This window comes from Acomys russatus, chromosome 12 (genome assembly GCF_903995435.1).
Source record: "Acomys russatus chromosome 12, mAcoRus1.1, whole genome shotgun sequence".
NCBI classification, from domain to species: Eukaryota; Metazoa; Chordata; class Mammalia; order Rodentia; family Muridae; genus Acomys; species Acomys russatus.
Genome location: NC_067148.1, coordinates 30,964,630 through 30,988,070, shown reverse-complemented (window position 1 = coordinate 30,988,070; position 23,441 = coordinate 30,964,630). Strand labels below are relative to the sequence as shown.

General features: G+C 38.1%; 1 protein-coding gene across 1 annotated transcript in view; it reads left to right on the top strand.

Annotated features, from left to right (window-relative positions):
• Spag16 (sperm associated antigen 16) overlaps positions 1-23,441 on the top strand; it is an 848,530-nt gene that overhangs the window by 613,370 nt on the left and 211,719 nt on the right. The window contains exon 16 of the mRNA XM_051154139.1: positions 1,596-1,722. Coding sequence (XP_051010096.1) covers positions 1,596-1,722 — 127 coding nt within the window. The remainder of the gene's footprint in view (positions 1-1,595; positions 1,723-23,441) is intronic.

The following is a 23,441-nucleotide window of genomic DNA, read 5'->3' as shown; positions in this document are numbered from 1 at the left end:
TATTTGGAATGAATTTTTTCTAATTTGTAACATTAATATTCCCTGCTAAGACTTGTGAACTCATCTTCCATTTGTCTGGAATGAAACTCACTAATTCCTCACAATTCTTCAAAACGTGTTTACGTACTTGAGGACATTCCAAATTCTCTCTGCTCTTTGTAAGTCATAAGAAAGATTAAGCATCTCATTTGTTAGATTGGGGACATAGCTTTCATATTACTTTGCCCATGACAGCAGTTCCAGAAATTGAAAACTAATGGCATCTCCTGTGTGTTTAGGGACATCAAAAGATTCCCTTGACTCTTATTTAGAGAGGGTGTTCAGTTCTTACAGGAAGGATATACTCCTGACAGTAACTAAGAAAACAGAAAATATGACCTTGATTAAAATAACAAAATTGTTTAGTAATAAAGTTAAATGCCTTTAACACTTGAAAATTGAGGTAGAAAGTTGTAAAACCAACTTGGAAGAGTATGGAAGTGAGTGTGAGCAGTGATATGGTTCCAGTGTGATTAATTCATTGCATCTGTGAATAAGCAAAGAAGATGAATGCAGAAATGATGAGGATGAGTGTGGACAGAGAGCAGAAGCCCTCTTGCCCATCACCCGACCCCAAGTTACTGACATGGCATGGTCCTCTAAAGCTGACATTTTTCTGAGACGTCCAGGTCTAGACTTAGGCTGCCACGGACCTCCTGGTGGGTGAGCTCAGGCTGATCCCTAAGCTGAGAATCCTCTGTCTTCTTCTCTCTATTACACTTGATTCATCTACTCTTCTGTTTTTCCTCTGCTGCATCCTAATACACCTTTTTTTTCTTGTCCCAGTAAGCAGCTAGTAATTGTAATTGTTTTATGCTCTATAATATTGTTTGTTTTCATTTTTCCTGAAATAGCATAAACATTACCAAACAGATACAATCTGTTGAAAAATGAGCCCAAACATCTCTACTGAGAAGTTTGTCTAGCAAACCACAGTCATTATCAATTACTGGGAGCCAGTTTCACTTGAACCCAGTCAATCTCCTGACCGTTGCACCAATTTATCTTCCTAACTCTTATTTTTACTTCATTTGTGCCATCAGTTATCGGTACCAATTAGTTAGAAGCATGTTATATAAAATGCACAAATGAAGTAATTTTTCATATTTGTAGTTTTATGTGTCACATACTTTATACACCTATAATTTGCATAATAAAACTATGTTTATATTTTTGCCATCTTTTCACATAACTATAAGTAATTTCTAAAACTTTATCTTCATAATTTTCATGTAAGATTTCATATCTTAAGACTATACTTTGATGTAATTTTTACCCAAAATAAAGATATAATGATTTCTTTTTAGGTTAGAGAAATATATTTTTGTGGCATTGGTAAAACTGGTTCAAAAATCTCATGTTTACATTTTTACTGTCAGTTTCTCCGCCCCCCACTCTGGTTTTATAAGACAGGGTTTCTCTGTGTAGCCTTGGATGTACTGGACTCTCTTTGTAGACCAGGCTGGCCTTAGACTCACAGAGAACCTTCTGCCTCTGCCTCCCAGAGTGCCACCATGCTAGGCTTATGTATATTTCTTTTATGATATGTTTTAAAGGGTCACATAATAGCATCCTGTGATGCCCGTGGAGTTACAAAGTTGTGGGACTTCCGGAAGCTCGTTCCTATTGTGTCTATTGATGTGGGTCCAAGCCCCGGCAATGAGGTGAACTTTGACTCAACAGGTAGGATCTCTTTTGTGTCACTCTTGTCGCCAAACAAGTGTTAATATTTTTTATCCCAGATACCTGTTTTCCTCTTAAAATTTTTGGTAATACTTTGAATGTAATTTTGTTTTGAATGTACCAATTATAGTATTTTTAGTTTAATCAAAATCATGAGTCTTATTATGAAATACTTATATTGATCACATAAGGAAATAATTAACAAAGAAAAGAAGAGATATTAATATGGACACACCATAGGCTTGATGACAGCATCATAAGTACCTTTAAAGCCCATAGCCCAGAGACTTCTGCCCAGGGTAAGCTAACTGGGATTCCTGTAACACAAGTAACTGAGTGGAGAAAGACAAAAACTGTATCGAAATGAGCATGAAACATTTTAATGGGATAGTTTAATTATAAAAATTGATAAATTGCTCTAAAATGCTCTAGAATGTATGTACATATCCATCTATTGCTATAGTTAAATATTTTATGCTCTATAAAATTGATTGTAGCATTTTCTGAAATAATGTAAGAAGTATCAAGCAGATAAAAATACTTTATCTCTACTGACAATGAAAAGAGTGGAATCTGCTGGTAAGCAGAGTGATTCCAATTGTCCACTTGAAGACTAAAGTTCTGCTGCATCTCTGTCTTTATAGCCTCTATTAAATTAGGAATGGACAACAGATCTTCCTTTTATAGTGTGTTGCATATTTAATATTTTTGAACTTTTGAGAATTCCTCAAAGACTTTGAGTTAATTGTGATAGATTAAACTCTCAATATGACAAAACTTCAGTTGTTAAGAAAGAAATAAGTATATAAGAAAAGACAATACTTTATATTTTTTAAAAAAGTCCATATTAATTCTCTGGTACAGAAACATAAATATACCAAAAATAATTCTGCAGTCATAAGATTGCAGATTGTGTTTTTTGGAATTGGTTTTTATTTAATTAATATTAAGCACCTGAAGATATAAATGGTGCATGTTACATTTTCATTGTACATGACTACGTAACTGACATTGAAAGCCCATAATTTTTTAGTTACTACATGTGGTGGTATGAGTGAGTGTTGTTTAGAAGCTACAAGTATGAGTGTCCTGGATATAAGTGAAATTTTCAAAAAGAAAAGAAAGATTTTTAGTAATATTTGACATTATGATATTTATGGTCTAAAAGAATGAAAAGAGCAGGCACTCTGCAGAATAAATATACATCAGTAGAATACTGTTATAGGTAAGATATTAATATTTCAGAGTAATGTTCAGATGTGTATATCTGCACTGGCATCAGATCGCCACAAAAGTTTCTACCAAGGTGTAACAGACACATCACATGCCAAAACCCATTTTGATTATCTTGTGTCTTTGAATGATGAACACTGAATAGTAAGACCTAAGGCTGTACATTCGAATAATAGAAATTAAAGGCTTAAAAAAAAACTATTGCACAATTAAAAATAACTCTATTTTATTGTCATTATTACATGTGTTCCTGTTGACTTTTTATTGACTTTTGCTTTCCAGTTGGAAAATTCTTTATACAGCCAGGCAAACATGATTTTAAATAAATATTGGCAACTATCCTCTGCTGCTCAAGTCAATATATTAGAGTCTAGCTACAGCAAATAAGTGTTTTCTCCTTGACTGCCAAAGTCCTTGTCATAGACCAATGCTAAGAAAAGTCTAGACAATCAATGTTAGAATGATAAGAAACATAAAAGACAGATACTACAAACCAGAGATCCTGTTATCGGGCCGAGGAAGCATAATTTCAGTCCGACCTTCCATCCCTTTGACCATTTCTTCAAGGAACATGTGCTAATTAATTTTAATTCAATATACTTGAGAAATTACTGTCACAAGGCTTTTTTCATTGTATAATGAGAAACCTGGGCTTCTCTACAGACATTCTGAATGACCCCTTTTTAAAAGGTTAAAATATACCTAAAATTGGATAAATTAGGAGGAGTCTGAGATCGAATCAAAACATGAGTAGGAAGATTAAAAAACTATCACCAAGTATAGTACTGGGGACTTTGTTCTTTGGAAGAGAGTAAGAAGAAGGATGGTCTAGAGCCAACCCAAATTGTAATAAGAATAAGTGATCTTTGCTGCTCGCTATTTATCTGGAATAAAATATTCAGTAAAGAAATGTAGCAGAATTGCATTATGAAAATATCTGAAATACAATGATAAAATCAAGTCTGACTTAATAAAGTCAAAATGTGTCCTCATCTGAACATGATGAAATTTCTATTTATTCATGGAGCAAGCTAATTCTTCTATGGTATAATGATTCCAAAAGAGCAAGAGAATATTGACCTTGCTAAAAATAAAATACATTTACCAAGAGCACACACTGAATTTTGTGAAGCCAAATTATGTGGTCAAAATTTGTGACAGTGTTAACCAAGGCGTTATTCAACACAACTTAAGTAATGAGTCCTGTTAGAGGCAAAGCTATGTCCAACTGCCTCAGCTGTGCTCCAGACCTAAGAGAAAGTCATTGTCAATAGACATGCACCATCTTGGTATTATGTAGAGCATGTGGATGTTTGGATAACATCTTGGCTAAGTTTGTTCAACAAGAAATGTATTGCTGTTATATATTCTAAGTGATGATCACGTATCTGGGTCAGTTTCATTGAAGAGCATCTAGAGAAAATATTCTGTGCTACCGTCTCTGTGAACTAGGAGTCATTTATGTAGATACTTGCTTTCTAGTGACTTGTGGAACTCTGCTGGATAAGGCTGAAATCTGACATCTCTGGATAGCCATTTGCACCCAGTCTATTATTGTAGATTCCCTTTTCTAAGCGGGGTTCTCACTCCACCCAATCTGTAACCCCCGATCTTATAAGGAGTGTCACATAGCCCTCAGGAAAGATCACAGACCTGACCCTTACCTGATAAGAAAAACAGTTTAGCAGACACCACCCTATGCTAAGGAGAACCTACTCTCCAGCAAATGACCTTTAATCATACCTAGAAATTCTTCCCTCTTCCCATAGGATAATTAAATACTGTGTTTTCCTTCCTGTGATGACATCCTGTGCTACTACATGTAAATGAGGTACTGTGCCACTTCTTGTTGATTAAGTATCCTGGCACTCCTTGTCCCAGAGAATCAGACACATTCACCCACAAACCCCTTCCCACTGCTCAAAGTGTATAAATAAAGACTGGCTGCTGTGCTCCTCTCTCTGGTGCTCACCATTCCTCCACTATCACTGTCTCAGACTCCATTTATTCTTGGGGAGACCTGCCACTAGTTGCCCAGTGATCAGGCAGAGATGGTGGGACTTCCTTGGCATCCACTGGAGCCTGGTCCATTGCCACTGCTACCTCTATGCTGACCACTGGTGAAGCACCCACCCGTGCCTATATCTCACCAGACTTGCCTGCAGGCAGGTTTCATCTGATTTGTCTGCTGTGCTTAGCACAGCAGCTTAAGAAAGGGCTGTAACACTTTTGGTATCATCATGGCCTTGTGAAGCTCCTAAGTCTCCACTGCCTTCTGATCCCAGCAATCTCATTCTAGAAAAGCTAAACTGTAATACTCCATAGAAAACTCATTTTCAACCTCCTCCAGGGAGACTGGAAACCTGGCCTAGCACCCAGGCCATGGGCCTCACCCTAAGTTCTCTAAGTTGGCCCTGAGTGAGAAGCTGAGAAACAGGACCTTGAGACCTTTGATCTCAAGTGCCTCCCATTCTCATCAGCAAGCAAGCAGTGCCTGGACCAACTCATAGAGTGCGCGATGCTGAACAACAGTGACTGAAAATCTAACACAATGTAAGAAACAGATCGAAGATCATAATGCGACGGAAAGCATTGTCTGCACTACTCATTTCAAATTTCATGAATATAAAAAACACATAATTATAAGGTATAGGCAAATGTTTTCATTTTAGATTTACAAACTTTTGTTCTGGGAAATGACTATCAGCTTTAAGATCAATACCCTTATTGGTACATCATTTCTAACATGTAGGTTTGATACAGAAGATGTAGGTGCAGAACACATCCTACAGTTCAGACTTGGGTTTAATAACATCTTCACCATTTCATGCTTTAGCCCTTAGACAAATTATTTAATCACCGTAAACACACTTTCCTCACGGAAATAATAGATTGTTGTCTTAGTGTTTACTAGTGATGCAAAGGGAGAATGGGGTCCTGCAAAAAGGAGACCCGAGTCCTGTCTTTTGCCATCATCTTAAAGCTGGAGGAGACCTCAGAAATCATCTGTTTGTGTGTAGGTAAGGCATCTAAAGTGGGCCAGTCAATGGATAAAAGATGCAAGGCTAACCCATTGTTTTTATATAATATTGAGAGTATGTTGAAATGGTTAACAAGGAATGATTTATTTTTTATGAAATGTACATATATTTTTAAACATTTGGACATGTGTGTAAATCACTGTGTGTGACTTTGTTTTTCCACTGCTGAATCAGCCACTTGCACATTTGAAAAAAAGAACTGTAGGTGGTATGGCATTATTTGCATAAGGTTTTATTTACAAGTACATTGCCTGTGACAAATACAGATTATCTATGTTTATAGATATATCCATATATTAGTATAAACTTATAACACCATATTTGTGAGAGGATAAATGTTCCTTTCTCATTAAGCAAAGAGCCTCCCAGGAATGTAAAACAACAAGGTTTTGTGAATATTCACTATCTAAATAATATCTCTCACTTGGCATATTTAAAATGTCATATGTGTTTTTTTATTCAAACTTTATCACTGTTTCAGAAAATGTTAAATGCAATTGCATGGTGAAAGTAATAAAAGTGAACTGCAAGGATTTATACATATCCCTTTCTACAGCTCTCATCTCACTGTGCTTACATACTTCAGCAGTATTTTTTTTCTGCTTTGTAAAAGGTAATTCGAGCACATTTGTAAAGAAGTCACATCTCTAGAAAATGCACAGGCTGAGCTTTGAGCCAGATGGGGGCTCTCCTTTGGAAAGCCTGTAGGTATCAGATGATTAAAATGGGCAAAGTATCCCAGACCTTGGAGAAAATCCCAAATGTTCCCCATGAGTAGAACCATGCCAAAAACACTAAGATGGGAGACAAAAAACAAAAACTTTTTGTTTTGAAGGAGATGAAAAGTAACAGATTGCCCTTACTCTATTTTTTTCAAAGCAAAATATCCCCAAAATTCTTTGGCTCAAATTGATTGGTTTAGGTTAATGAAGACTACAGTGCATCATTCTGTATTAAAATTTTGTTTTCTGGCCAGCAGTAATGGCACACACCTTTAATCCCAGCTCTTGGGGAGGCAGAGAGGCAGATCTCTGAGTTTGAGGCCAGGCTGATCTAGAGAACAAGTTCCAGTAGAGCCAAGGCTACACAGAGAAACCTTGTCAGTTTCTGTTTAAGTCCCTGGTTTGTTACGTTTCTTCTAATATATAATGGCTGAATGATTTCGGTAGAACTGCTAAATATTTCTGAACCTCCATTCCCTCACATATGCAGTGTCAGAAACCTGTATGATCTCCCACTCCAGCTATGACTGGATACTAGGAACTGGCCAGAAATAGTTCCAAACAGTGGGAGGGTGGGGTAGTGTAGGCAAGAAATTATTGAAATAATAGCAGTTTCCAAACACTGAATGGTGAGCAATTAAAAAGATATGCACAACAATGGTTCCTGAGAAAGTGTGAATCTGGCAAGCCACAAGACTGACCCCAGAGTAATGCCCAGATTCAACTACTACATTTTACCCCAGGGATGGACAGACTTACAGGCCAAACATAGCAGCCTCTGGGATACTGAGGGAGGAGAACTAGGGAGAACTTGCCTTGGAGGTCAGGGAAGCTCCAGTTTGCAGGAAAGAGCACAGCAGGGTGAGGGCAGCACAGAGACACCCCTGGCTCTTCCACTCTCTCCACTTGCTAGCTGAGTAAGAATTTGTGCACCAGAGCTTAAGGGGAGAAGTCTAAAGGCATAGAGGAAAAATTTCCAGGAGCCACACAGGCTCATGTAGGAATAGCTTGTGATCCTCCAGACAGACTGGAAAATTCTGCAACTCAAAGACCAAAAGGGATAGAAGGAATTGAAAAAGCACTCCTCAGTGGGCAACATGGCCTCTTTATAACAGTATAAAACTTGAGAATTTAAAACTCATCATTATTGGGCTCTTATCAGAAAATAAATAAATAAATAAATAAAATGCACTAAGAAAGGACACTGTGTTCCTTTTGAGGCAGGTCATACCTCTGGAGCTAGTCTCCCACTACTGTCTTTTCAGTCATAGGGGAGGCTCATGTCCTATTTAATTCTGACTATAAATTTATACTGTTGTTCTTGTGGCCCTTTACTGATAAAGAAACTGAGAAACCAAAACTTTATCCATCTCATTGTACAATGCTGTTCAAATGTCGGGTTTGTGCTCTAAGCCAGGCAGTTTATACCCTGATATGTAAGTTGTATATTCTTTGATCTTTCCAGAATAGAATGCGGTTCTATATTGATAGGTGATATAAGTCTGGAGATGTGACTCATTTGCTCTAAATGCTGTAATTCCCTCACTAATAGTCTCATGAAGATGGTTTACATGAAGCTGACTGAGAACCACATCCTTATTAGCATTAATTACCTACTAGTTGTCTCTTACATTTTAAAAAACTATCAAAAGATGATCTCGGATGTCATCAGCCAAATTTCTTACATGTCTTCTGGGCAACCCAGACACTTGCTCTTTCCTACTGAGATGCTGGACCCTGCAACCCCACAGCAGGAATCACTTCTTATCCACTGAAACATCTAGACATCTCAGCAAACTTGTACACAGGTTGCATGACCAATCTGAAGTACTGGGGCTTTGCATAGGGTCTCACATTTTTACTATCCATTACACTTAATGGTCAAAGGCCATGTGAGTCATGAGAAAGAATATAAAGCTATTTTTGTCCCAATTTCAGCTCTGTGATCATTCTTTCTGTCTTTCATGCTCAGATGAAACCTAGATTTTGTGTGCCTCACACAAGACATGACATGCAATAGGTACTTACTAAATGTTATAAATAGCCATGGCTGCATAGGTGATGGTAGAAGTTGGAATAAAACCTAAAGCACCACACCTGCTAAGTAAGCACTCTGCCACTGAGCTGCACCATCAGCCCTCTTTCACGTAAGCCCTGGCTTAATTAGAAATAAATATTAAAAACTTAAATGAGAAAGGAAGGGAATAAGACGACTTCTTTTATGCTTCAACCTTAGGAAGAGGGAACTAATTCTACAGCATGGATTTTCTGGGACACAGGGCCATCAGACTAGAGGACAAAATACAAGGAATAGAGGAACACAGCTCCCTGCTCTGTTATCTTATGGTTCTATTATTTAATTTTGGTTCCACGAGTCCTGTTGAACATAAAAATCCATTTTTGTTCTTAAGTGAATATAGATGACTCTGATACTGGGCCAAGGAATGAGGAGAACCTAAGGAAATCAGATTATAGCCTTTTGTGTACATAGGCGGAGTGGACACCTGCAGGGACATGTGTATCCCTTTGTGTGCACAGGTAGAGTGGACACCTGCAGAGACATGTGCTGCCCTTTGTATGCACAGGCAGAGTGGACACCTGCAGGGACATGTGTATCCCTTTGTGTGCACAGGCAGAGTGGACACCTGCAGGGATGTGTGCATCCCTTTGTGTACATAGGCAAAGTGGACATCTTTAGGGATGTGTGCATCACTTTGTATACACAGGCAAAGTGGACTCCTGCAGGAATCCCTTTGTGTACACAGACAGAGTGGACTCATGCAGGAATATGTGTATCCATTTGTGTACACAGGCAGAGAGGACATCTGCAGGGATGTGTGCATCCCTTTGTGGACATAGGCAAAGTGGACATCTTTAGGGACATGTGCATTACTCTGTATACACAGGCAGAGTGGACACTTGCAGGAATGTGTACAGCCATTTGGGATACAGGCAGAGTGGACACCTTCAAGGTAGTAGATTTTAGGATGTAGAGTAGAGCTGGGAGGGGAAGTGTTTGGCATGCATACATCTCTCATACATCACAGACCTTTTGGTTGGCTTTTATTTCTTCCACTTGGAAGAGTTTTGAGAGCTTTAATTACTTATTTGTATTAATACATTTACATGCTCGTTCAGCTCTGTGAAAACTGTTTCATTTAATTATTGTAAATTGGGATTTATATTAAGAAAAATTGGAGTTTCATAGGGACAGGCTTCAACCTTTCTCTGTAATAATAGCCATCTCTCTCTCTCTCTCTCTCTCTCTCTCTCTCTCTCTCTCTCTCTCTCTCTCTCTCTCTCTCTCTCACTCTCTCTCTGTCTCTCTCTCTCCCTCTCTCTCCCTCTCTCTCCATCTGTCTTATTATGTTCTCTGATAAAAGCAACTTAATTTTCTATCAGTAAACACAAGAAGTAACATGCTGATACTAATGTGAATTTCTTTAAAATTTCACTTAAAGACACATTAACCGCAGATCCATTAATCTGTGGACAGTGGTCACCAATGCAAAGAATGTTGTGGCCATGAGCCTGGATTGGTCTAACATCTCTTCTGATTGGTCGGTGACTGTGATATTCATTTATTATCTCGGTATAGACTATGATTCCAACAGTGGGTGATCTATACTGAAAACTAAATTTCATTTGAAATTCACAATTCATGATGGATTTTCTACATGGGGAATGTCCTGATTTCTATTATGATTGAAAGGGGGTGTAATTTATCTGATGATAGCATCACTGCACAAGCATATAAGGGTTCCTACATAGGGCTCTACATAGCCATAGCAATCATGGATTAGGAATCCTAACATGCACATTTATTTTCTTTTCTGAGTGTTGACTGAATTGTAAAGTGCATCTGGAAATTACAGACATCTCGTGAGCTAGAAAAAGACATGTGAGGCAAACACAAAGTCAAGATTGAAGGATAAAACCACCTGTTGTGAGGTGTGAATTTGTACAGAACTTCGAAACCTTTCTTATTTCCTTTTATCGTCTTATAGATGATAAAACCCAAAAATGAATTTAGTGATTTCATCGATTTAATTTATAATCTAACTCCTAGATAATTTATTCTACATTTTCCTTGTATTTAGTATAATTAAGATATAATATCTAATTATATTAAACACTGAAATGCCCCTATATGTTATTTACAACATGAAAATGAACCTTGAAAATTAAAAGTAAATTTTTCTTCTTGGCTTAGAAAAAGAACAGGATTTGATACAAAAATCAAGGTACTTTTTTAGAAATAAAAAAATGAGCCTTGTCCACCCAGACCACCATGTGAAGTCAGGCACCACACTGAGACTTTAAACTCCAGCAGAGTTTGCTCTGCAGGATTAACACCACTCCCAATCTTCCTTGGAGACCCTTCTTTTTGCAATGAGTAGGGGTTAATGGAAAGACTCACACTGAGAACAAGTTAGTACTGAATGCTGGTTCCTAAATGAGAATATCTATTCTGCTGCCTTGAAGGGTCAGGGAACATCTCAAAGAAAGAGAACTCAGATACTATATATCCAGAGGATGGGGATGGGTCCTCTGAAACTCACCAACTCACTGCCACAGTGGTGTCCTTCACAAGATTAAAGCTGTAGACACTTTATTAAGTGTAGGGAGGGGTTCTCAAGTCCCTGCCTTTTGCCAAGGTACTATGGACAGTTACTGGTTTCTGGGGAAGGGAATGCCATTTACTTTAGTGATGTAACCACTGATAAATTGCCTAAGTTCCGTCAAATAAGTCCTGACCATGTTCATGAAGCAACCATTTCTAAACTCAGTGAGTCACATACACAAACAAAGTGAAGAAAGCTTGCTGGCAAGAAGAGGAGTCTCCGCAGGAGATAGGACTGAATGAGAGAGGACAATGGGGACTAAAAGTGACCCATATCTGTGCTCCAAATGTCAATGGCAGCCATATTCCTCAGAAAACGGACCTGTTATCTCACATATGTAGCTATAGAAATTTTGGACAAAGATTCACATATTCTAGCACAATAATAATTTCAGTTAATGACTCGGTCAAAGTCTTCCTATAGACCTGTATAAGAATCTGACATATTCTGCTTAAATCAGAGCAGAGGTAACTACTTAATATTGCCAATTGCAGCACTGCGCAGCTGCAGTCAGCTACTGCAGCGTCCCTTGCAGGCATCGCACAAAATCACATTTGGTTATTTCTTCAATCTTATGTAGCATTTTAAACCAAGTAAAGTTGCAACTATATGTAAGTTCTCCCCTCAAGAACTACAATGAGGCATATTTATAGCAAGATATGCAAAGACAGCCAAAAGGCACTTGAATTGCTTTGTTGAATGAATAAAATATCTGTTTAGAAGTTCCTCATAAGGCTTGTTTTTGTAGTTCCATACAAACAATTGGAGTGAAGCACGTGCCCCAAACCTGATGGATCCTCTGTTGACATCATTAGATGAATGAAGATCTTCTGTGGTGTCATAGTAGAAATATTTTCAGATGCACACGTGTAAACAAATGAACAGTGTGCTGATATGAAATTATTTTCCACCATGCTGAAGCAAAAACTTTATAAAGGTTTGTAACTATGAATCAAATATGAGGGGCGAGTTGTATCTATACTGACCTCATTTAGAAGTAGTAATGAGCTATGGTGGCATGCTTGCTGACATAATGAAGACCAAATGCATCTGTGAGCATAGGTAGCTTTGAAGTATGGCAAATTAATGGAAATGTGTTTGTAGAAAGCAATGTGAAACAGCAACACTTTGAATTTTTCCAAGGGATGCAGTTTAGGAACCTAAAAGGAATTGCTTGTATTCATCTAAAAAAATACACTAGATATTAGTTAAAATTCAGTATACACATACTACATGGGCCAGAGGCAGTAACTGAAGAATTTGCTTTCTTTTTAATAGTCTGTTATACAAAATTTAATAGATACTCATCTTTAATCTGCCAAGATGATACTTTTTAATAGGATAATCCTTTGTGGTAAGTTGCAGTTCAACAGATGTGCAAATCAAACCAGAACACACAGCACACTCCTTCTTCATGGAGATGGAGCAGCAACAGTTGGCACTCGTGATAACCTGCAGTTCTAGTTATCTGAAATTGAATTTCAAACAATATTCAAATATGATTTGCTCAATCTGATTGAGCTCAGAAGTGTCTCTTCTCACTTGTAATTTAAAGAGTGTAAGTAAAAATTGCTCAAAATCATCATGCCTCGTCCTCTCCATTTCATGCCAATATAGAAAAGGAACAAGAAGAAAATAGTGTATTTTAAAAATGAACACAGAATATATTTGAAATAATAAAATTGATAAACATTCTTCATGTTCACATTCATATTTTTGTTGTTGCAATGGTAGAAAATATGTCAACTTAATTAAGAGTTATTCTTCATAAGCTTATTGAGTGCCTGGCATTGGACTAAATTTTGGGCTTTAGTGGTGAAGAAGTAGATGAAATTCTATGCAAAGGAAATTGCGAGAGCATCCATGATTTCAGGGAATAGCAGGAAGTGTTGCTAAGTATATCCTGAGCTCCCCCACTTGTGCTTTGTTGTGTATGTCACTCCAGTGCTGTTTGTAAGGAAGGGTCCCTTGTGGCTGTGACTGGAGGGAGAGAAAACTATGGACACTCAGAAGATTGACTAGAAGCACCCATTTCTGATTAAAAGATAGTTGTAATAGATTGTCTTTACTGTGCTCATCACTCTCTTTTCTCATCCTTTCCCAGTTTTTGCACAATGCACCATTTTTCTATAACCACATGACCTTAGGAACCACTTAACTTCATCCAACTTTAACTGTAACCATGGATACTACCTTTCTCCCATTTTTACTCATTTTCTACTCACTTCTTCCTTTTTAGTTAAAACCTATGTTTTTGGCACCACACAAAAAAATCCCAGTCTTACTTTCCAAGGTAGAATACACTAATGTCATCAAATTTTATTATTTCGCCTATTTTGTGTCTCATCTTTACTTTTTAGTTCTTTTATTCTTCATAGAAGTTTCTAATTATATATAGCTTCTAACATCTCTATTGCATTCATTAACATTCCTGCTTTAATTATATACCAAATTCTTACACTTTCCATATCAATGTATTTCTATCACTTTTATCACCCTTCTCTCCTAGGAAATCTCTCCCTCATTCATCTTACCATTTACTTACCTAGTGCATTACTGACACACCGTTCTCTAGGTTTCCCCTAAACCTGCTGCTTCACGGTGTTCTATGCTAAGCACTCTCCTCTCAGTCTCGCTCATTGGACAGTTGCAGTTATCTTCGTAGCACTCCCTTGTTCTAGAGTCTGATGTAATGGCACTGGGTATGGATGCCACTGATTTGTTGAGAAGATATAGTTTATGGATGCACTACTTGTTTGTCTCCTGTCAAAAATAATGACCAAGATTCACAACAGAAACTTAGATTTGTGGCTTTGCTAATAGTGAGATTCTAATGGTCACTACTATCACCTTGGTGTATTCATTTCTTCATGTCAAGACTTTAAGAATCTCCTTGAAGATATTTGAATCAGCATAACTCATATGAAGGACACATTTGTATTCTACTTAAGATTATTTTGTTAGTGAGAGTGCATTTCCCTTATACATTTGAAATTCTGAGGCAATGGGACATAGTGATTACGAAACTCATTTCAAGAAGCACAATCATTTAATAAACCATTATATCCATCTCATAAGAACAGGATATAACTGTCTAACTCTGTGGTTTGAATGCCACTCATTTCCCCAGCATGCCTTCTAATCCTTAGTCCTGTTGATCCTGCTAGTACCAAAAATAAACATTACCTTTATTGACAAGTCTGATACCTAGTTTGTTTTAAGAGAGTTAAACTAGGTTTACGTTTCTAGAATTGTTTTCCTTACTCTTCATATTCCCAGACCCAAGCTTGTCTTTTAACTCTTTTTATAGGAAAGCCTTTGGGCTTTGGGACAGTGAGCTTCTCATGCTATGAGTGACCTGCTGATAGTCATACTTAATAACCCAATTAAATGTTAGTCAGCCAGATTTAAATACTCAGTTTTTAATGATGGTTGCAGAACTTGTGTTAATAAAGCTGTACTTGCTATGACTCAAAGTAAATTATCTCTCTCATGTGATGTCATTATTAGAGAGTTTCATTTAGGTATTTAATGCTAAAATGGTGACAGCATTATTACATTATATATGGAAAATATACCAAAAAAGATTCAAATGGGCATCTTTGAATACCAATCATGAAAAAGATAATCATTTAACATACTTTAAAAATAAACATCTAAGCATAACACTTGTCCAAATAAAGCATCTAAGTTCTCATATGTTCTAACAGAATCTGAAAACAGATGTTCATGATACACACAGTACTTCCCCTGTCTCCACTGTGTCACTTTTGTAGTTTCAGTTACTCATCGTCAACCCTAGTCCAAAATATTAATGGGAAATTCTAGAAATGAAGACATTATATGTTTTAAGTTATGTACTTTTCTGAGTACATGATGAAAATCCATGTTGTCCTGCCATTCTTGAATAGGAGACCAATCTTTTCTTACCTTGAAAATGTCAAATTTTGATAGAATGTAATCATATTAACATAACTTATTTTACATGTGTTGGTCTGTATTTTCTTATTTAAATATGTATCTGTTGCTAATTTATAAGTTAAGGCTCATTAAATGTATCCATACATAGGAAAATATGTAGCACATAGGAATTCCCACCTATTTGAAGCTTCAGACATCAACTAGGGTTCTTCAAGAATGTATTCCCTGAGGTTAAAGGAGACGATGTAATGGAAATGAATGTGCCAGCAAAATATAGGCCATAGTCCCAGTCAGTAGCTGAGTAGTCAGTTGGGTAGACAGGAAGGAGGCTGAGCTGCTCTTCCTCCATCAGAGCATCTTTCTGCTTATCATTCTAGATTCTTCATCTTCCTTTGATCCACACAGAGGCTAGCTTGCCCAAAAAATGAGCAATGGGAAATGCGGATACAAGAGCTGGACGAGAGGGTGAGAGGAGAGAGTGGACCGTTGCTTGACCCTCTCCCGCCTCGCCTAGGTGCATTCTCAACCAAGCTATTACAGTGTAACTTGGCCCCCAGCTGCAGCTCACTTGTTCTTCCATGCCATGGGATTCCAGTTCCCAGCCAGTCTTCTGATTAGGTCATTTCCCCTCCCGTTCCCTTTAAGCTTTGTGCAGTAACAACTCCCTACTGTTTCTAATTTATGCATATGTTTCTCAGTTATTCCTCTGTATTTGCTTCATTGGTAAATAATCCCTTCATTAATGATTCCCTTTAAATCTTCCATCCAAATGAGGTAAGTTTGTTTCCTGCCAGGCCTATGGCTGAAACAGATGTGCATATACAGGCTGGCATGGCATCTAAACAACTACTTCGCTTGTGTCTGAAGTTTCTAGATTCGGTATACAATTAATTGTCAGTATTAGTAATATGTGTCTGTATGTGAAACAAAGAAAATAGGAAAGGAAGCAGTGCTGACAGAAACTGTAAGAAACTAGTATGTTGAACACTGCTTGTTGCATATGGAAAATGGAACAATAATTTCTCAGACATTTGCTAATTCCTATCCATCTCCTTCCCAAAAAATGTTGTAAAGAAAGGAGGAGAGTGAAAACAATTTATTGGAAACTAAGGAAAGTTGATGTATACACCTATTTGAGCTTAATGCCTGGTGTCCTGACTGTCCTTTACGTGTGGGAGGGAGGCTGGCTAGTACAGCCTCTCATGGTTGCACTAAGTCAATTATTCCTATTGTTGAAGCCCATCTCTATTCCTCTCTTCCTGCTTCTGTGAAATACACACTCTGCATGGTGGTTTGATTGAGAAGTGGCCCCATAATCTTTTTAAATTTTAATTATTCAGATTACAACTCAATTATTATCCCATCACTTGTATCCTCCTGTTCCTCTCTCCCTCTTGCTTTCGCCCTATTCCCCTCCCCTAAATCTAAGACTGAGGGGGACCTCCTCCCCCACTATATGGTTATAGGCTATCAAGTCTCATCTTGGTAGCCTGCTTATTCTTTCTTTGAGTGCCATCGGGCCTCCCCACCAAGGGGAGGTGGTCAAATATGGGGCACCAGAGTTCATGTCAAAGTCATCCCCGCTCTCCACATAGCTGTGGAGAATGTCCTGTCCATTGGGTAGGTTATAGTATGAGTTCAATGTTTACTATTTGTATTATCCTTGGTTAGTGCAATACTTTGGGCAGACACCCCTGGATCCTGTCATGATATACTTCTTGTAGGTTTCTAGGACCCCCCTGGGTCCTTCTATTTCCCCATCTCCTATATTTCTCTTACCTAGAGTTGCAGTAGGATGCCCTACATCTATCCCAATCTCTTGGTAAGTAAAGTCTTTCATAGGACATGCCGTTTGGGCTAGCACCCAATTATAAGTGAGTATATACCATGTGAGTCTTTCTGCTTCTGGGTTAACTCACTCATTATGATCATTTCTAGTCCCATCCATTAGTCCACAAATTTTGGGATGTCCTTGTTTTTAATAGCTGAGTAGTATTCCATAGTGTAAATGTACCACGGTTTCTTAATCCATTCTTCAACAGAGGGGAGTTTAGGCTATTTCCAGGTCCTGACTATTATGAATAAGGCTGCTATGAACATGGTTGAGCATATGTCCATGTTGTGTGGTGGAGCATTTTCTGGGTATATTCCAAGGAGTGGAATAGCTGAATCTTGAGGAAGCCCTATTCCCAGTTTTCTGAGAGAGTGCCAGATAAATTTCCAAAGTGGTTGTACAAGTTTGTATACTCACCAGCAATGAAGGAGTGTTCCTGTTTCTCCACATCGTCTCCAGCATGTGGTGTCACTTGAATTTTTCATCTTAGCCATTCTGATGGGTGTAAGATGGAATCTCAGAGTCATTTTGATTTGCATTTCTCTGATGACTAAAGATTTTGAGCATTTCTTTAAGTGTTTCGCAGCCATTCGATATTCTTCTGTTGAGAATTCTCTGTTTAGTTCCTAACCCCATTTCTCAATTGGGTTATTTGGTTTGATGGTGTTTAATTTCTTGAGTTCTTTATATATTTTGGATATTAGACCTTTGTCAGATGCAGGGTTAGTGACAATCTTTTCCCAGTCTGTAGGCTGTCACTTTGTTCTGTTGACAGTATCTCCTGCCTTACAGAAGCTTCTCAGCCTCATGAGGTCCCATTTATTAATTGTGACCTTAAGGCCTGTACTGTTGGTATTCTGTTCAGGAAGTTGTCCCCCATAATCTTAGGCATTTGAATACTTGGTCCATATCGGAGGAGCTGTATGGAGGGGCTGTATAGGAGATGTTGCCTTGATGGAGGAAGTATCTCACTGGAGGAAGGGTGGGGTTTGATAACTTAATGGTTGCCCCACTTTCACTTGATTCTAATTCTTGCTTATGGTTCAAGATGTGAGCTCTCAGCTTCCTGGTTCCTGTTGCTATGACTTCCGTCTGCTATCATGGTCTCTAACACTGAAAGTGTGAGCCAAGATAGACTCTTCCCTCTATCACAGGATATGGTTGTGCTACTTTATACCAGAAGCAGAACGCTAACTGATAATGTGCCCTGCTTACTTAGATTTCCAGAGGCATCCAAACTGGTGCTGCTGCACAGCCTTTACTGGTGGCTCTCTCACTCTGAAAGCCCTTCTCTGGTGACATAAATTCTCCTGTCTATTGATGCCTTCAGATAACCTCCAAGTATGGGATGCGCTTGCTCACTGTGAAGAAACGGTAGGACACATGTGAAGCAGCAAATTTATGCTCTGGTTTAATTGAGTAAGATCCTATTCCTGCTGGTATTCTGTCATTCACATCCCTCCTCTGCTGACTACTCAAGAGCTTGTAAACTGGGGAGGGAGACAAAAGGCTCTTTCAACTAATCTTAAAAATCACATTAATATTCAGATCCCTTTGATGTGGCTACAGGAGGCATTATTTTTATAAGATATGCATTTTTCATTATCTAAATAATTATTGAAGATATTTCTGGAAAAAATCTGAGAAAAACAACCTGTTTGATATCACACGAATCAGAGTTAGTAATTTGTATTTTATATGCTCTATATGTCACATCACCACTATATACACCATACAGCACTCCGAGGAGGGAAAGTCTAGGCCCTCAGCCATGGTGGTGTGCTTGTTATACTCAGGGATGTTTCTCCCACCTTTGCCAACCCAAATTTTAAGACAGGCTTTCTCTTAACTCACTTGGTACCCTGGCTGCCCTGGAACTATCTTTGTAGACCAAGCTGGCCTCATACTCACAGAGATTCACCTGCCTTTGCCTCCCAAATACTGGGATTAAATATATGCACCAGGCTTCTTTTTTTTTAAAAAAAGAATTTATATTTTTATGTACTTGGTGTATATAATGTTTTGTCTATATGTACAATTTTACACCAGAAGAGAGCATCAGATCCCATGGGACTAAAGTTATAAATGGTTGTAGGTGCTAGGACTTGAACTCAAGACATCTGGAAGAGTAGCTAGTATTGTTAACCATTAAGATATCCTTCCAGCCCCCACTTAACGTATTCTTGATAATATTTTTAAATTATATTTTCACTTTAATTTTAAGCAGAGGCAGTAGAATAATATTTTGAGTGGCACTATGTTTTTTGAGGGGGAGATTATTTTTTTTTTAGTACAAATTCTACAACCAGTTGGTTCTCTAACTTTAGACAAGTTTCTTTATTTCTCTCTGCCTAAATTTCTCCCCCTGTAAATCAAAAATAATAAAGTATACTTTCTATGTTTTTTTAAATGTGGGCTCTCCTGTGGTAAACAATATAAATTCATGAACAAGACATCTTTTGATATTTACACACTAACTGAAGAAGCAGAAATGTACCATCTTTCTCTGACATCTGTTTCTGCCTTTTGGTCTGCCTTACACATAGACATAGACAGATTGGTGTTGAGCCCATGAAATCGACAGCCATTAACTACCTGAGTCAAAAGATGATGTAATAGTTTTCTAACTACTCTGACAAACTATGAACAACCTCAGGACACAAGGATTTAATTTGGCTCAGGGTTTGAGTCCCTCATAGCAAGGAGGGAAGGCATAGCTGGAGTAGGGGGAGATGGCTCATCACAGCACTCCGAGGAGGGAAAGTCTAGGCCCTCAGCCATGATAGTGTGCTTGTTACACTCAGGGATGTTTTTCCCACCTCTGCCAACCCAATCAAGAAACTTCCTCACATGATTCCCAGGCATCTCCAGAGATCTGCCATCCAGGGAGTGCTGGATCCTCTCACATTGCTCATCAGTATAGTCAGAGAGGGTATGGACTTTTCATACCCTCACATACTTTTCATACCACACACAGAAGAGGCCTCTGAGGATCATCAGCCTTCATGAGGTGAGAATGTGAGTCATGTAGAGAGAGATCTTAGCAAAGAATATCCTTGTGACAGGGCTCCAGGGAGACACATACAATGTTAGAAATAAGGTTAAGGGTTTCAACTGATTACAGTAAAATGGGTAAGGGACTTCTGTTACCTGGGTAAATTATCTGCGAACAAAGAGAACCAAACCTCACAGGCATATGACTGGACCTCAGCACTGTGTCCCCTCTGAAGAATGAGATATTACCAGAAGAGAAAGACAGTTCTAGACCATTGTGACAAGGCAGCCTGAACAAGTGTCGCATCTGTCGTAGCTGCTTCATCAGCAGGATGTCCTCTGCAAGTTGCTTCAACTAAGCATTGACTTGAACACTTTATTTCACTTTTAAATTAAGTCATCATGATTATGTGTGATGGGTCCAATTTCTGTTATTCGTGACTTCCAGAAATACCAACTGTTTTTTTTTATAGGATAGAACATTAAGTGAATTCTCATATGACATAAGGTACTGGTGCCCAGAAGAGAACTTGTCACAGCATATAACTCATAATTTGATAATCCTTTGATATTTATGATATCACACATGTCATTAGTCCTTGAAATATAGCTGTATCTGACATTTTTTAAATGTATTTGTTGTAACCCATATAGCTTAGTTGTGTGCTCCGTAAACTCCTGATTTTGTATATATATTTAAAAAAAGGTGTCTATAATTTAACTCTTCTGTTCTAAAAAATAAAGTAAAATTCAAAGAATGAAGCTAAGAAATGAGTTAGTGGATGTTTATTTTAATTTTCTGTAGAGAATTTTAGCCCCTAGCAACCAGGCAGTGTTTTGTATTTTGGTCACTTTTCTTGTACAGAGATAATGAGGGTGGGGACTCCTCACAACTGCAGGCAACTGCTTTGAGCTCTAAGCGCTTTGAAGATATTAGCTCCATTGATATTCTCCTCATTTTTAGAGAGAAATACTGTCTTCCCCTGAGTGCAAGAAGATGGACTGTTATTGAATAGAAAAGGCTTTTGTCTAGTACATAGTATGGTATTAAAATCTCCTCTTCTGAAAGACGTATATGCACATCAGAGAGTCCTCAAGGATGAGGAGAGCTTCGTCATACCGGCTCATTAATTTTGTTTGAACCCAGAAAGTTAAATTTGTACGGAAAGAATATCCTTAAAGGGGCTCAAGGCTGGATTATGTTTTTCCTAAGATAGCCAACTCAGTGAGATGTGAGTGACTTATCCTAAGAATAAAAAAAGAGAAAAAATATAGCTTCATTTCTGCCATAAATATATTGAAAATGTGCATGTAGTGAACTATTTGGAGGCCTGCACACCCAAAGAACATAGCTGGCCAATAATTCTCCAACCTGTGTGCTCATAAAAGATGTACTTATTATAAAAAGTATATTAGAGATCACTAGACTTCAAAGGTGACCATATAAACATGTTTTACTCAACTTTGACTCTATATGATTTGTGTTGTTATTTTTGACACATTCAATTGGTAAAAATTTTGATTCAAATGACTCTTCTGTGTCATTATAGAGTGGCATATATGTACATGTATATGTATGTATGTATATGTATGTACATATATACATATGTCTATTACAATGAGATCCCCAAACCTTCTGAAAGTCAGCACATAATTCTGTAAGTTCAACAGCCTGGCAAGTTTCTTTGGCCTTTGTGTGTTTTGGTTTTATTTATTTATTTTTTTATACATACATAAAACGTAACATTGCTTTCACTCAGAGAAGATAAGAAAACCCTGTGATTTAAAGACACAGGGTTATAATAAAAGAAAGACATTATTCATGCTATTCAGACTACCTGTCTTCAGGGTATCACAGTATTGATCGTCTTTGGATCAATTTAATGTGTAAAACAGAAGTGGCATACTATACACTCAGGATTGTATCTTGTGGTTTGTAGCCGTGGGTTTGATTACATGACGTGTTGAGCTACCTTCTTTTTTCCAATTGCCTGTGCACTTGAAATAACCAATCTGTAACAATTCTAGCAGGCCATTATTTACGAAAGTACCCAATATATAATTCTAACCATTTCTTCAGGGTGATGGAAACTGCAGACAGCAAACATCTCTAGCCCAGAAGCAGTTGCTACTGCTTTACCTTAGTGCAAGATGGCTCAGCCAGTAAGTTTCTGGCTGTCAAATCTAACAACCTGAGTCTGATCTCCAGGACAGACAAGGTGAAAAGAGGAAACTGACACCACCTATGCACAGTGGCACATACACATAGAAAGACAGAACAAATATGCAAACAAATAAATAAATGCAATATTTTCCCCAAAAGGCACTGAACAGGCTCCAACACGGCATTGTGATATATGTGAGAGTCCCTAAAAGGTGTCTAGGGTCAGAAAACACTATTGTGTACCAACAGTACCTCACAGGATACTAATATTTAGCGACTTCTTAGCCATGGAAAATGACCTTCAGGCTCTGTTTCCCACCAACAGCAGCCAGTGGAGGGGAGGAAGCAGGAGGCAGGAACAGCCTGAGTGTGGAGACCTCAGGGAGTCGTGAGCCCTCCTGAAGAAACAGACTTCCCAGGAGGCAGACTTCAGTGAGACAGCTTGTTCAAAGATTTGGTGGGGTGGGTAGGGACTATTGGGGTGAGTGTACATGATCAGAACTAAAGTGCTGGGAATGCCTTATTTACATGAAGAGGAATTCCAGATGCTTTCTGGGCACGATCTTACAAGGAGAGAGAGAGTTTACCCTGTAACCTGCCCACAAGGTTATATGACCATCTTAGGGATGCAGAAGTAGAGGCTGCAAGACTTTACAGGACCATGGCAGGGAGGGAGGGGTCCTGCTGCTGCCGCAGATTTTCGGAATTTAGACATGCCTCAACCTCACTCTTGCTCCAGGCCGGGATCCCCGTTTCACAGCTCCCAGGACCCACAGAAACTAGAACTGAGATTTCTCCAACATCATTGAAGCTTTTAGGAATTGAAAAATCTGAATTTTCATGTCTGAGCTATAGAGTACTTGGAGCTACCAATATAGTCATGTCTGAACTTAAATGTGATGGCAGAATCATGAAAAACCAATTTTTACTCCTTTGTATAGACATAGTTTAGTCATAAATGTTAACAATATCTAAACTCTCCCTTTAAGTATTCTTTTCTCTAATTAACAAACTTGTGTTTTTCTTTTGCTTCATTTTGCTGCATTACTGGCATTTCCTTTGTACATATGTCAGCATACCAAGAAACATCTGTGGACTGATATGACACAGAACATGTCTGTTGATGGTCTTTGGTTCTAAAAGTACTTTTTACAAGCCTCTCAAATAATTTTCTGAGTCTTCACT